The sequence below is a fragment of the Muscardinus avellanarius genome (genome assembly GCF_963383645.1).
Source record: "Muscardinus avellanarius genome assembly, chromosome: 2".
NCBI classification, from domain to species: domain Eukaryota; kingdom Metazoa; phylum Chordata; class Mammalia; order Rodentia; family Gliridae; genus Muscardinus; species Muscardinus avellanarius.
Window position 1 is genome coordinate 75841245 of NC_137787.1, and position 13633 is coordinate 75854877.

Sequence of the window (13633 nt, forward strand, 5' to 3'; positions counted from 1 at the left end):
AACCTTAGAAACACCTGTGTCTATTTAATGCACATACCCTGTGCTGGGTACTCTGCTTAAACACTTCATATTTAACTGGCTTTTAGTATTGTAACAAATCTAGTAAGCAGTTTACTTATCTTCCTTTTATCAAGAGAAGAAATTATCTGTTGAATGCCACACAGGCAATAACAGAGTCAATATTTCAAACCTAGATCTGGCTTGGAGATCTCTGTCTGTCTGTCTGTCTGTCTCTCTCATACTAAGTAGCTGAGGCTGTCATCAAACCAGATTCTCCTGTCTCAGCCTTCCAAATGCTGGGATTACAAGCGTGCGCCACCATGCCCAGCTAGTATTCTCTCTTCTTTAAATCACTTTCTTCACTGGGCATGGTGGCGCATGCTTGTAATCCCCACACTTGGGAGGCGGAGACAGGAGGATAGCGCTGGTTCGAAGCCAGCTGCGCTGGCTGAAGAGACCCTGTTTCTAAAATAAATATATATATAAAAAACAGGTCTGGGAGTGTAGCCCGGAGGTAGAAGGGCTTCCAGGAACCCCAGTACCACCACACACACACACACACACACACACAAAAAAAAAAAAAAAAAAAAAAAAAAAATCACTTTCTTCTCTTGGCTTCCAGAAGAATCTACTAGTCCTCTATGGTCTGGGTCTCAGATGTTCCAGAATGTAACATGAGCTGTACTTAACTGGACAAAACAAAGGCCAGCCTAAATTCAAAGGAAGGACAATTAGATTGCAGCCTGTGAGTGAACTGGCTGTTGGCAGCCATATCTAAGACTGTAGCAAGAGAGATCCTGGGTTAGGGGTGGGGGTGGGGGAGGAGAGAGGTGGGGGGAGAGAGAGAGAGAGAGAGAGAGAGAGAGAGAGAGAGAGAGAGAGAGAGAGAGAGAGAGAGAGAGAGAGAGGGGAGAGGGGAGAGGGGAGAGGGGAGAGGGGAGAGGGGAGAGGGGAGAGAGGAGAGAGGAGAGAGGAGAGAGGAGAGAGGAGAGAGGAGAGAGGAGAGAGGGGATAATTGGTCTCAAATGCTACAGACAGTTAAGCAGGATAAGAACCAGGAACTATTAGAAATAGATTCTAAGGAAGCCACATAAAGACTCATAAAATTCAAAGTAAGTTGGCCAAGCTACTTACTTCTGTGCAAAAGAGTGTGCAACCCACAAAAAGTCTGGCAAGCAAGTGCATGGAGTAGGCAGTCTGTTCAGTTTTTATCCCTAATGTGATTCTGCCCCTTGCCTTGATTGGTGAGGGCATGGGCTCACAACCCTGCATGACTGACTACTTTCTAAGACAGAAAGGAATCTGAAACAAAGTTCGGCAAAGAAAGTACAACTCTGCAGTGATTGTCGTATTTCTATGAGAGGCAGCAAGTCTGACACAAAGTTTAACATTCTGGAAGATTCTTGGTCAACTAAAGTTTAAATGAACTAAGATGGCTGACATTCGGGAAGACTGAGGGAGAGAAGCAGACGGACACATGTCCAGTTGGGAAATGATGCCTGAGCTACAGTTACAAAATGGAAAGGAGTACACTTCTATATAATTTTGCTACTTTGATAGAAAAGATTATTTTATTCCTTATAGAACTGATCATTGGATAAGGTAATGTGGATGTCATTCATGATTTAGAGTGTAGAAATCTCTGTGGAGTATTTGAAGAAAAATCCTGTCTGAAGTAGATTTAAGAAAAAAATCAAAGTAGGAGGGAACAAATGCAAATACCTCATCTCTTGCTGAAAATCTAAGAGCAATAGAACAGTAACTGAATGGGGATGGTGACCTATGGCAAGAGCCATCTTCCAGGCATAAATAGCATCAATTTATCTGTTTAATGTACAACTTATTTTTGTCTCTTTTTAGTGTGGTACTAAGGGGCATTCTACCTCCTCCGAACTACACCCCCAGCCTTTTTCATTTTTTGTTTTTTGAAACAGGGTCTCGTTAGGTTGCTGGGAGTCTCACTATTTACTGAGGCTGTCCTCAACTCTGGAGATCCTCCTGTCTCAACCTCCCAAGTACTAGGATTACATGCCTCCACTACCACACCTGGCTTAAACGGCAATCTAAAGAGAGCATCGACTGACTCATTATTAACAAAAAATTCCTAACAGCACGGTGACATGGCATATAATACCTGGGCAAATTCTCTTCCTTGAATTTCAATTTCATAATTTCAAATATGAGATAAATTACCATTGTATACAATAAAAAATAAAAAAAAAACACACACCTAGATCTGTTGGGTTTTAGGCTTAGAATTCTGCATCATCTTGTTATTCTGCCCCAAAAGTGCTGCCTCAGGCATGCAGGGTGGACAGGTCAGGCTATACAGGCCCATGAGTGAGACTATCACAAAGAAAAGTAGTTTAAAGGGCAGGTTGCTACAGCATACAGTTGATGTTCTCTGAGAAACATAATTTCACAACATTTTAAATTTTAAAAATGCTTCTTTTTTTTTTTTTTTAGCTGAAGTCTCATTATGTTTCTCACGCTCCTCTTAAGCCCCTGAGCCCAAGTGCTTCTCCCATCTCATCTTCCCAAGTAGCTGGGACTATAAGCATGTGTCACTATACCCTGTAATCCCAATACTTGGGAGGCTGAGACGGGAGAATTCCATGTTTCAGGCCAACCTCAGAAACTTAGGGATAGCCTGTTTCAAAATAAGAATAAAAAAGGGCTGGGAGTATAGCTCAGAGGTAGAATGTCCCTGGGTTCAATCCCTGGGGCGAGGGGTACACAAAAAGACTGCTGGGTGTGGTGGCGCACACTTGAAATCCCAGTATTTTGGAGGCTGAGACAGGAGGATCATGGTTTACCAATAGCCTCAGCTACTTAGTGAGGCCCTTTGCAACTCAGTTAGACCCTGTTTCAAAACAAATAAAAAGACTTAAAAAATAGTGTTGGGGTGCAGCTCAGAAGTACAAGTACTGGCTTCCATCCCCAGTAACTGAAAAAAAAAAATAGGGCTGGGGATGTAGCTTGGAGATAGAATGACCCTGGGTTCCAACTCCGGTACCACAAAACACACACACACACACACACACACACACACACACACACACACACACACAATTATTGGGAGTATAAAAAACAAGTCACGTGTGACTTTTTGGGTTGCAGAGAGTTCCATTTAAAATATTCCCAGAGCTCTGTTCTAATTCACTTACTCTGCTAATATACTACATTTTGCTAATTATTTATCAATAATTGTGAGAAACTAAAATATCTTAATGTATTATAACAAACAATATTTTCATTTATTTTTTCTTTGTGTCATATATGAGCTACCCCATTAGCCATAAAAAAAAAAAAAATCCGCCGGGCGTGGTGGTGCACGCTTGTAATCCCCGCGCTTGGGAGACAGAGACAGGAGGATCGCGCAGGTTCGAAGCCAGCCGCGTGCGCTGGCTTAGGAGACCCTGTTTCCAAATAAAAATATAAAAATAGGTCTGGGAGTGTAGCCCGGAGGTAGAAGGGCTTCCAGGAACCCCAGTACCACCAAAAAAAAAAAAAAAATCCAAGACCCAAATTCCATTTCAGTAGGTAGTGTCATTGGCAATGGCTTATGATAAAAAGCACATGCATTCTCTAAGGATTTATGCTGTCTTTTTAGAAAATGAAACTGTGTCGTATTTTCCTGACATAATAATTTAAGTCTAGACAATATTTAACTAGATTACAATGTTAAAAATCATTAAAGTTCCATTGATTACCGTAAGGTCAGAGAGAAGGATAAAAACCTCATCATCTAGGCCTAAACTATAACCTACTTAAATATTTGAGCATTTTTCTTAGTGGCATTTTGGTCCCATTTCACCAGTAAATGTGTTAGTAAAACAGATTAAAAGTCTATATGACATTTAACAGACAGAAAGTGATAGTAGCTGGAGCTGATAAAAAAAAAAGCCATTAAGTTTATTAAAATGGTGAACTGACTTGGAAACTTGCTGGATTTTGACTTTGGATTAAAGTGTTGAGTATTTTAAAGGTCATTCTTAGTTTGTCTTTTAGCAGTTCTTTCATAATTACATAATAATTACGTGATAACTATAGAAAATTCAGAAGACATATATTTTAAAAGAAAACTTTTAAATCACCCTAAATTACACTACCCTGAGGTGGTTCTTTTAACATTTTGCTAACTATTCTTCTAGACTTTCAATGATGATTGTTTCTAATCTTATAATGTCATAAACAATATATGATCATGCCTATTTGTGATTTGTGAAAACAAATTTGTGTTTTGGTGCACATGTGACTAATAATAATCTTGCCCATTTGTTTGAGTGAAGAGCCAACAACTATACCTTAGCATACATCGTTAAGATTACAGGGTCAGCCAGGCATGGTGGTGCATGCCTGTAATCCCAGTATTTGGGAGGCTGAGACAGCAGGATATCAGTTTTGTGGCCAGCTTAGCAATTTAGACCCTCTGCAACTTAGTGTGACCCTGTTTCAAAATAAGAAATAAAATAGGGCTGAGGGGTGTAGCTCAGAGGGAAAAAAAAAAAAGCCCCTGGGTTCAATCCTCAGTACAAAGAGAGAGGAGGAAGAGGAAGAGAAGGAGGATGAGTAAAGATTGCTGGTCAAAGTTATATTTATCTTAAGGCTTTTGATACATCTTGCCAAATTCTCTCCAAAAAGGTTATACTTATTTTTACTCTGACTAGCTGCTTATTGGTTCCTATTTTTTCTCCAGTGAAGCCAGACGATTTTAATGTTTTCATCTTTTTAGTAGTGAGATTGAGTTTTCACAGTTCTTATGTTGTATTTCTTCTCAGGAGGCCAAATTGCCTTAACAGTCTGAGACCATTTTTTAACCCTTATTTAAGGTGTTTATCTTTTCATTTTATATTTATAATAGAGTGACAGTTTCCAGTTTTTTACATTCCTCTTTAACAATATGGTATGTTGTGATTTGGGGCCTATAGTTTCTTTCCTCTTGTAGTTAAATTTATTGGTTCCTCTGCCTCAAAAATTGCCTCTTTTAAAAGATGCAAAGGTGAAATGTATACGACACATACTTTTTATATACCTCATGGGATTGAACCTAGTGGCATTCTACCTCTCAGCTACACTCCCAGCCCTATCTTATTTTATTCATTTTATTTTTTATTTTATTTTATTTGGTGTTACTGGGGTTCCTGGAAGCCCTTCTACCTCTGGGCTACACTCCCAGACCTATTTTATAATTTTTTATTTTTGGAAACAGGGTCTCTTAAGCTAGCGAGGCTGGCTTCGAACCTGCGCGATCCTCCTGTCTCTGCCTCCCAAACACAGGGATTACAAGCGTGTGCCACTACGCCCGGCTTACTCGTTTTATTTATTTATTTATTTATTTATTTATTTTGGGTGGTACTGGGGTTCCTGGAAGCCCTTCTACCTCCGGGCTACACTCCCAGACCTATTTTTACATTTTCATTTTGGAAACAGGGTCTCCTAAACCAGCGCGCACGACTGGCTTCGAACCTGCGCGATCCTCCTGTCTCTGCCTCCCAAGCGCGGGGATTAAAAACGTGCGCCACCACGCCCGGCTTATTCTTTACTTTTTGAAACAGGGTCTCACTAAGTTGCTAAGGGCCTCCATAAATTGCTGCAGCCTTCCTGTCTTGAACATGTGTTTTCATTCTCCTTAAAAATTTCAGGAGCAGACATGCTAAGCATACATAATGAAGAAGAAAATGCTTTTATAATGGAAACTCTGAAGAAGCGATGGAAGGGCCCAGACAATGTCCTCCTGGGCATGTTTTATGACACAGATGGTAAGTGTTACTCATCTCCTGAGACACGACTGTTTTTCTTCCTTTGACGTTAGTGCAGTTTTTTGATTCCTCATTTTGATGCTTCCTGTGGCCTCCAGGTATCACATTTTCTTTTGTGTACCCATGACTTGTACCACAGCTTTTCTCTTAGTGTGTTTCACAAATGAGAGACATGGCTGATCCTCATCTGGATTCAAATATGTTCCTAGGCTTAGCATTTTTGCTAATATGGCAGAGTCATAAAAGTTAGTATTAGTATCAGCAGTTAATAGTATTAGAGTAAATTATCCTTATGAGGTTATATAAATGCATTTTTATCACTACAGAAACCTATAAAGTACATATGTAAATATTTTCAAGTGATATAAAATTACTAAGGTTGTCATTAATATTTTAAACTTTAAAAAATACCCCTATGAATATATTTTCTTTACAAAAATGAGACTTTTTATAGAACCCTTATGATTCAGTATCTTTTGGTGATTTGATTGCATACAGAATATTTTCCTCCTAATTTTAGTCCAACAACCAAAAATGTAAGCCGTATATTCCTTAGTAATTCCCTACGTATAATCTAGACCTTTTTCTTTGGCTTTAACATCTTTTAAAACTGTAATAATGCTAAAGATACTCCTTAATTGGCAGATGCAAGTTTCAAATGGTTTGATAATTCAAATATGACATATGACAAATGGGCAGAACAAGAAGATGGTGAGGATCTAGTTGACACCTGTGGTTTTCTGCACACCAAGACTGGTGAATGGAGAAAAAGAGATTGTGAAGGTTCTTTTGTGGAGGGAACACTTTGTAAAGCAGCTAGTAAGTATAACTAAATATCGTCTCCCATTCTAAGAGAGGTATGAAAATAAGGGCTGGTTTTCAAACAATTTTTGTAAATTGGTGTTGTTCATTAAATAGAGGCAGTAAGACTTAAGAATATAGTAGGGTGGTATGTTATCACGTCTCTTGAAAAATCAAGTATATAATTTTCTTACCTTTCAGAAATAGGACTAGGTCACACAAACTAGGCATAATTCAATTCTATCTGCTTATTCCTAAGAGTTCCCAAAAGATCAAAAATTGTTTTTCATGCCGGGCGTGGTGGTGCACACTTGTAATCCCATGCTTGGGAGGCAGAGACAGGAGGATCATGCAGGTTCGAAGCCAGCCACACTGTCTTAAGAGACCCTGTTTCCAAATAAAAAATATAAAAAATAGGTCTGGGAGTACAGCCCGAAGGTAGAAGGGTTTCCAGGAACCCCAGTTACCACCAAAAATAAAAAAAAAAGATTACCGTATCCTTTTGCATGTAATTTTACTAAGCAGATGTGAAGAATAACTGTATAATTCCAGAATTCAAATGTTACTTTAAAAGGAATGAGATTCCTCATAAGAACTAACATCCCTCTCTTCCGACAAACAAAAATTATATCATATTTCGTGATATATTCTGGATTAAAATATAAATTTTCTTCTGAGCCATCAGAATGTATGTTAAAGAACAAAATTGTTCTGTCTCACAACACTCTTTTGATGTTATTTGTTAAGCAGTGCACAAAGTTTGTTTAAAGTTCTGGAGAGTCCTTTCTCAGTAAAGAAACTTATCTAAATACAAATTTGGGATGTTTGAAGCACAACAGCCATTTCCCAATTTTGTGTCCTTAGTATTCTCTTCTACATTAGCTGTAAACCACTATACATCTGACTGATTACTTACTCTTTTAACTTCCTTTTTTTTTTTTTTTTTTTTTGCGATACTGAGGATGGAACCTGGGGCATTCTACCTCCCAGCTAACTCTCCAGCCCTATTTTTTATTCCTAATTTTGAAACAGAATTTTACTAAGTTGCAGAGGGACTCACTAAGTAGCTGAGGTTAGCTAGGAACCTGAGATCCTCCTGTACCAGCTTCCCAAGTACTGGGATTACAAGTGTGCGCCACCATGGCCAGTCCTATTTTTACTTCTAAAATTTACACTTTTTTAAAACTCACCACAGCAAAGTCCTTGACTATAATTAATTTTATAGTTGTTACATAAGTATCTGTCAGTTTCATAGTAGTAGAGTCTAATTTCAAATATTTGATTTTTTAAAAATTGGCTTTCATGTGCAATACTCAGGACATCATTATATAAAGAAAATTCTAAAACATCAGAAATGGTGAGTAAATTTATACTTATGCAGTACAATCACAGTTGTTTAATTTTTACTACATTTTTTCCAGACTCTCCAGCCAGAATTCTCTTATTTTCTTCAATTTACTGGCATTCTTCTCAATTTCCCTTATTTTTTCCCCACCAACCAAGTTAATTCATTTTATTAAGGAAGTGTGTGTGTGTATGTGTGTGTGTGTGTGTGTGTGTGTGTGTGTGTGTGTGTGTGTGTGAGTGAGAGAGAGAGAGAAAGAGAAGAGAGAGAGAGAGAGAGAGAGAGAGAGAGAGAGAGAGAGAGAGAGAGAGAGAGAGGAGAGAGAGAGATAGAGATAGATAGATACTGGGGGCTGAACCCAGGGGCATTCTACCTCTGAGCCATACCCCCTGCCCTATATTATATTTATTTTGAAACAGGGTCTTGCTAGGTTGATTAGGGTCTCACTACATGCTAAGTTTGTTTTCAAATCTGCAATCCCATTCCAGCCTCCCAAGTACTGGGATCATAAGTCTGTGCCACCATGCCTGGCTTCCTATATCTTTCTTTAAAAACTAAATTCAAAATGGATTAACAGAGATAGCTGACAAAGCAGATATAGCAAATTGAAAGTGTTTAAAGTCAACTTATAATAAAACATAGCTAAAATTTTTATTTTCTTTTGTATTTTAGTTCCATATGACAAGAAATATTTATCAGGTAAGTAATATTTCAGTCTTGTAATTTTTTCCACTATTAAAAGTGTATTAAAATTCAGGTACATTAAAATACTACTGTAGCCGAGTGTGGTGGTGCACGCTTATAATCCCTGCGCTTGGGAGGCTGAAACAGGAGGATCGCGCTGGTTCGAAGCCAGCCTCAGCTACTTAGTGAGGCTCTCAGCAACTTAAGTAAGACCCTGCTTCCAAAATATAAAATATAAAATAGGTCTGGGAGTATAGCCCGGAGGTAGAAAGCCTATGGGTTCCACCTCCAGTACCACCAAAAGTAAATAATTAAATAAATAACTAAATAAATAAATAAATAAATAAAATACAATACTACTGTAGAAGCTGGGTGTGGTGGCGCACACATGTAATTCCAGCATTCAGGAGGCTGAGACAGGAGGATCGCGGTTTGCGGACCACCTCAGCTACTTAGTGAGGCCCTTTGCAACTCAGTGAGACGCTGTTTTAAAGTAAAGGAAAAAAAAAAAAAAAGGACTGGGGGTATAGCGCGGAGGTAGAATGCCCCTGGGTTCAATCTCCAGTAACTAACACACACACACACACACACACACACACACACACACACACACACGGTAAAATAAAATTTCAAAATAAAAATAGACCTGTTTCAAAATAAAAATAGGGCTGAGGATGTAGCTTGGAGAAAGAATGCCTCTGCTTTCAGCCTCTAGTACCCAAATAAATAAGTAAAATATCAAAACTAAGCTGGGCACAGAGGTATATGCCTGTTATCCTAGTACTTGGAAAGCTGAGCCAGGAGGATCTCAGGTTCAAAACCAGCCTGAGAACCAGGTGTGGTGGCGCATGCTTGTAATCCCAGTACTTGGGAGGCTGAGACAGGAGAATCACAGGTTCAAAGCCAGCCTCTACTACTTAGTGAGGCCCTCTGCAACTTAGTGAGACCCTGTTTCAAAATAGTTAAAAATAAGGCTGGGGGTGTAGCTCAGAGGTACAATGTCCTTGGGTTCAATCCCTGGTACTGAAAGAAAAAAAGAAAAAAGAAAGAAAAAAAAAAAAAAACAGCCAGTTTGAACAATTTAGCAAGGCTTTAAAAAAAAAAGTAGGGCTTGGGGTGTGGTTTGGAGGTACACCGCCTCTGGGTTCAACCTCCCAGGACCACAAAAACAAAAATTAAATATTAAGTCTGACATGGTGGCTCATGCCTATAATCCCAGTACTTAGGGTTAAGAGGCTGAGACAGGATAGCAGGTTCAAGGCTAACCTCAGTAATGTAGCAAGACCTTAGCAACTTAGCAAGACTCTGATTGCAAATACAAAATTTTTAAAAGGCTATGAGTATAGATCTGAGACAGAATGCCCCTGGGTTCAATCCCAAGTGCTGCTGCTGCTGCTGCTGCTGCTGCTGCTGCTGCTGCTACTACTACATGGCTGATGGTTCAATCTCTAGTACCACAAAAATAAAAACTATGTAAAGCAAACACTGTCTCCACCCACAGTATGATGTCTTTTACTGGGCACCATTTAGTTTCTTCCTTAACTTTCTAGTGTCTCCTTGGCTAATGTAAGCAAACTAAGATGATTTTTTATTTTCGGTACTGGGGATGGAACCCAGGGGCATTCTACCTTTGAGCTATACCCCCCAACCCTATTTTTTATTCTTCACTTTGAAACAGGGTCTCACTGAGTTGCAAAGGGCCTCACTAAGTAGCGGAGGCTGTCTGCCAACCGTGATCATCCTGTCTCAGCCTCCCAAATGCTGGGATTACAAGTGTGCGCCACCACGCCCGGCAGAACTGAGATGATTTACTTTGGCTCTTTAACTTGGCTAGTACAGTTTAGAGATCTGTCATCATTACGTATAAATGGATCAATCTTCCGTTGTTGTTTTTTGTAACCGCATACTTTTCTAATGTATGAATATACATAATTTAAGAAATTCAAATTTCCACTTGGTTTTTTTCGGGTTTTTTTTTGTGTGTGTGTGGGTCTGGCTGTGGAACGCAGGGGCATTCTACCTCCTAACTACACCCCCTGTCCTATTTTTCATTCTTCATTTTGAAACAGGATCTCACTAAGTTGCGAAGGGCCTAAGTAGTGGAGGCTGGCTTTAAAACCTGTGATCCTCCTGTCTCAGCCTCCTGAATGCTGGGATTACAGGGTGCCACCACGCCTGGCTCACTTGGTTGTCTTCAAACATTTACTATTATGAAATGCTGCAATGAATCACCTTGCTTAAATACATGTTTATCTGTAGATTCCATGGAATGCAACTGTTGGATTGAAAAAATGCACCGAAATGATTAAAACTGTGTTTGGACTATAGGAGTTAAACTGTTAAAACATTTCTAGTAGCAATGTGATGAATACAAGTTAAGATATTTCTATACTCTTATCAACTAAATAGTTCTTTGTGTGTGTGCTATGGGGGGTGGAATCCAGGGGCACTCAACCTCTGAGCTACACCCCTCCCCTAGCTTTTATTCTTTATTTCGAAACAGGGTCTCACTGAGTTGCAAAGGACCTAAATAGCTGAGGCTGTCTGCGAACCACGATCCTCCTGTCTCAGCCTCCCAAATGCTGGGATTACAAGTGTGTGCCACCACGCCCAGCTCGATAATATAGTTTTAATGTTCATACAATTTGAGGTATAATTAACAAATGTAGTCTGATGTTTATGTATTCACTTGTGTAAGTACCAAATTAAGACATCCAATATTTCTGTCACCCACAAAGCTCTATCATTATCTTTCCTAAGAAATGTCCACATTACCACCCACTCATCCACCCGAGGGAAGGAACCACTGCTGTGAATTCTATCACCATGAAGTTACTTGTTATCATCTTCATATTCTATATTGTGTACTTTTACCTGGCTTCTTTTACTCAGCATTGTTTTAGACTTGTCTATGTTATTGTGTATATACCACTATATTCTATTGCTTTAAAGTATCTTATACATCACTGTTCATTTTCTTTTCAGATATTTATAACCTTGTAACTAATGAGTAGCGCCTCTTACATTCTCATGTCCATGTAGGGCCTTTCATTTTGAGTATATTTCACAATTCCTATCTATGTCCCAGTTACGTGTTCATCTTTATTGGAAACCACCGTGTAACTTTTCAAAATGGCTGCAGCATGTTTGTCTCCACTGTCATGGTATAAAGTCCCATTTGCTTCACATCATTCCACCATGGTATTGCCAATTTCTTTTCTTTTAGCCATTTGAAGGGGTGTGTAGTGATTCTACTGCACTTTCATTTTCCCAATGATGCTAAGCACCTTTTTGTTTGTGAACTGTTTGTTCTCTTGGCCACATCTTTCTTTGGGTTGCCTTTCTTGGTTAGTTTTTACAAGAATTCTTAAAATTGTGGATATGAGTCCTATGTATCTAAAATTTAACATATATGAACCATAAGTATTTTCTATATTTAGGGGTTGCTGTGATAGAACTATGATAAAGGAGGAAAATGTGTTGAATGTGTACATATAGAAGAGCACTCATTTTTCTATAGGAAATGTGTAGCATCTTAAAAAGTCAAGAATGAACAACCTGAAACCCATTACCTGGTTACTATTTAAAAAAGAGAAAGTCGGGTGTGCATGCTTGTAATCCCAATATTTGGGAGGCTGAGACCTGGAGGATCATGGTTTGCAGACAGCCTCAGCTACTTAGTGAGGCCCTTTGCAAATCAGTGAGACCCGGTTTCAAAATAAAGAATAAAAAAATAGGGCAGGGTTTGTAGCTCGGAGGTAGAATGCCCCTGGGTTCCATCCCCAGACCCACAAAATAAATAAATAAATAAATAAATAAATAAATAAATAAATAAATAAATAAATAAAAAAGAAAAAAGAAAACAACAAATGTTAGCAAGGATATACAGAAACTGGAACCCTTATGCACTGTTTTGGAAATGTAAAAATCATGCAGCCGCTATGGGAAATAACATGGCAACTCCTCAAAAACAAATAAGATTGCATTACCAGTTATTGGGAGGCTGAGACGGGAGGATCTCAATTCGTGGACAGCCTCAGCTACTTAAGTGAGGGCCTCTGCAACTTAGTGAAACCCTGTTTCAAAATAAAGCATAAAGGAGGTGAGGGTGATCTGGCTGCGACATCTGTCACCCCATTGATTGCCAGGGTTTATTCGGCTGATCTGGCTGGCTAGGCGGGTGACCCCTTCCTCCCTCACCCTCCATGTGTGTCCCTCCCGAAGCTGCGCGCTCAAAGAGGACGACCTTCCCCGAACAGAGGAGGACCGGTCTTTGGTCAAGGGTATACGAGTAGCTACACTCCCCTGCTAGAACCTCCAAACAAGCTCTCAAGGTCCATTTGTAGGAGAACGTAGGGTAGTCAAGCTCCCAAGACTCCAGACACTTCCAAATGAGGCGCTGCACGTGGCAGTCTGCCTTTCTTTAAAATAAATAAATAAAGCATAAAAAATAGGGCCAGGGGTATAGTTGGGAGGTAGAATACCCCTGAGTTTCACCCCCAGGTTTGCCAAAAAAGAAAAAAAACTCAATTACTGTATGACCCTGCAATTCTACTTCTAGAGATATACTCAAAATAATTCAAAGCAAGGACTCTGTAAACCTTTGTTGATAGTATTATTCACAATAGCCCAAGCATGGAAATATATAGACAAATGGATTAAATAAAATAGAATGCACTTAGAATTATCTCATATAGACAGAAATTGGAATGGTGTTTGCCAAGAGCTGAGGGAGCGAGAGAATGGTAGTTATCAATTTAATAGGTACTGCTAGTTTTCATGTGTTTGCGTGCGTGTGTCTGTGTTTGTGTACTTTGGGAGGTTGAAACCAAGGGGGCATTCTACCTCTGAGCTACATCCCAGCCCTATTTGTTTTTTGAAACAGGGTCTTGCTAAGTTACTGTGTGCTGCAGCCCTCAAACATACCTCTTGTCTCTGCCTCCCAAGTGCTGGGGTGTAAGCTTGTACCCAGTTAGTAGTTTAGTTCTGCAAAATGAAGAGTTCTTCTGGATGGATGGTGGCAATGTAGCATATCAATGTA

The 13633-nt window shown here is 39.4% G+C and overlaps 1 protein-coding gene across 1 annotated transcript in view; it reads left to right on the top strand.

The window, feature by feature from the left end:
- The window catches only part of CD302 (CD302 molecule), a gene marked incomplete at both ends in the record, with an annotated part of 28456 nt that overhangs the window by 12316 nt on the left and 2507 nt on the right, over window positions 1-13633 (top strand). Inside the window, 3 exons of the mRNA XM_080688961.1 lie at window positions 5646-5762; window positions 6408-6581; window positions 8581-8607. Of these exons, the coding sequence (XP_080545087.1) occupies window positions 5646-5762; window positions 6408-6581; window positions 8581-8607 (318 nt within the window). The remainder of the gene's footprint in view (window positions 1-5645; window positions 5763-6407; window positions 6582-8580; window positions 8608-13633) is intronic.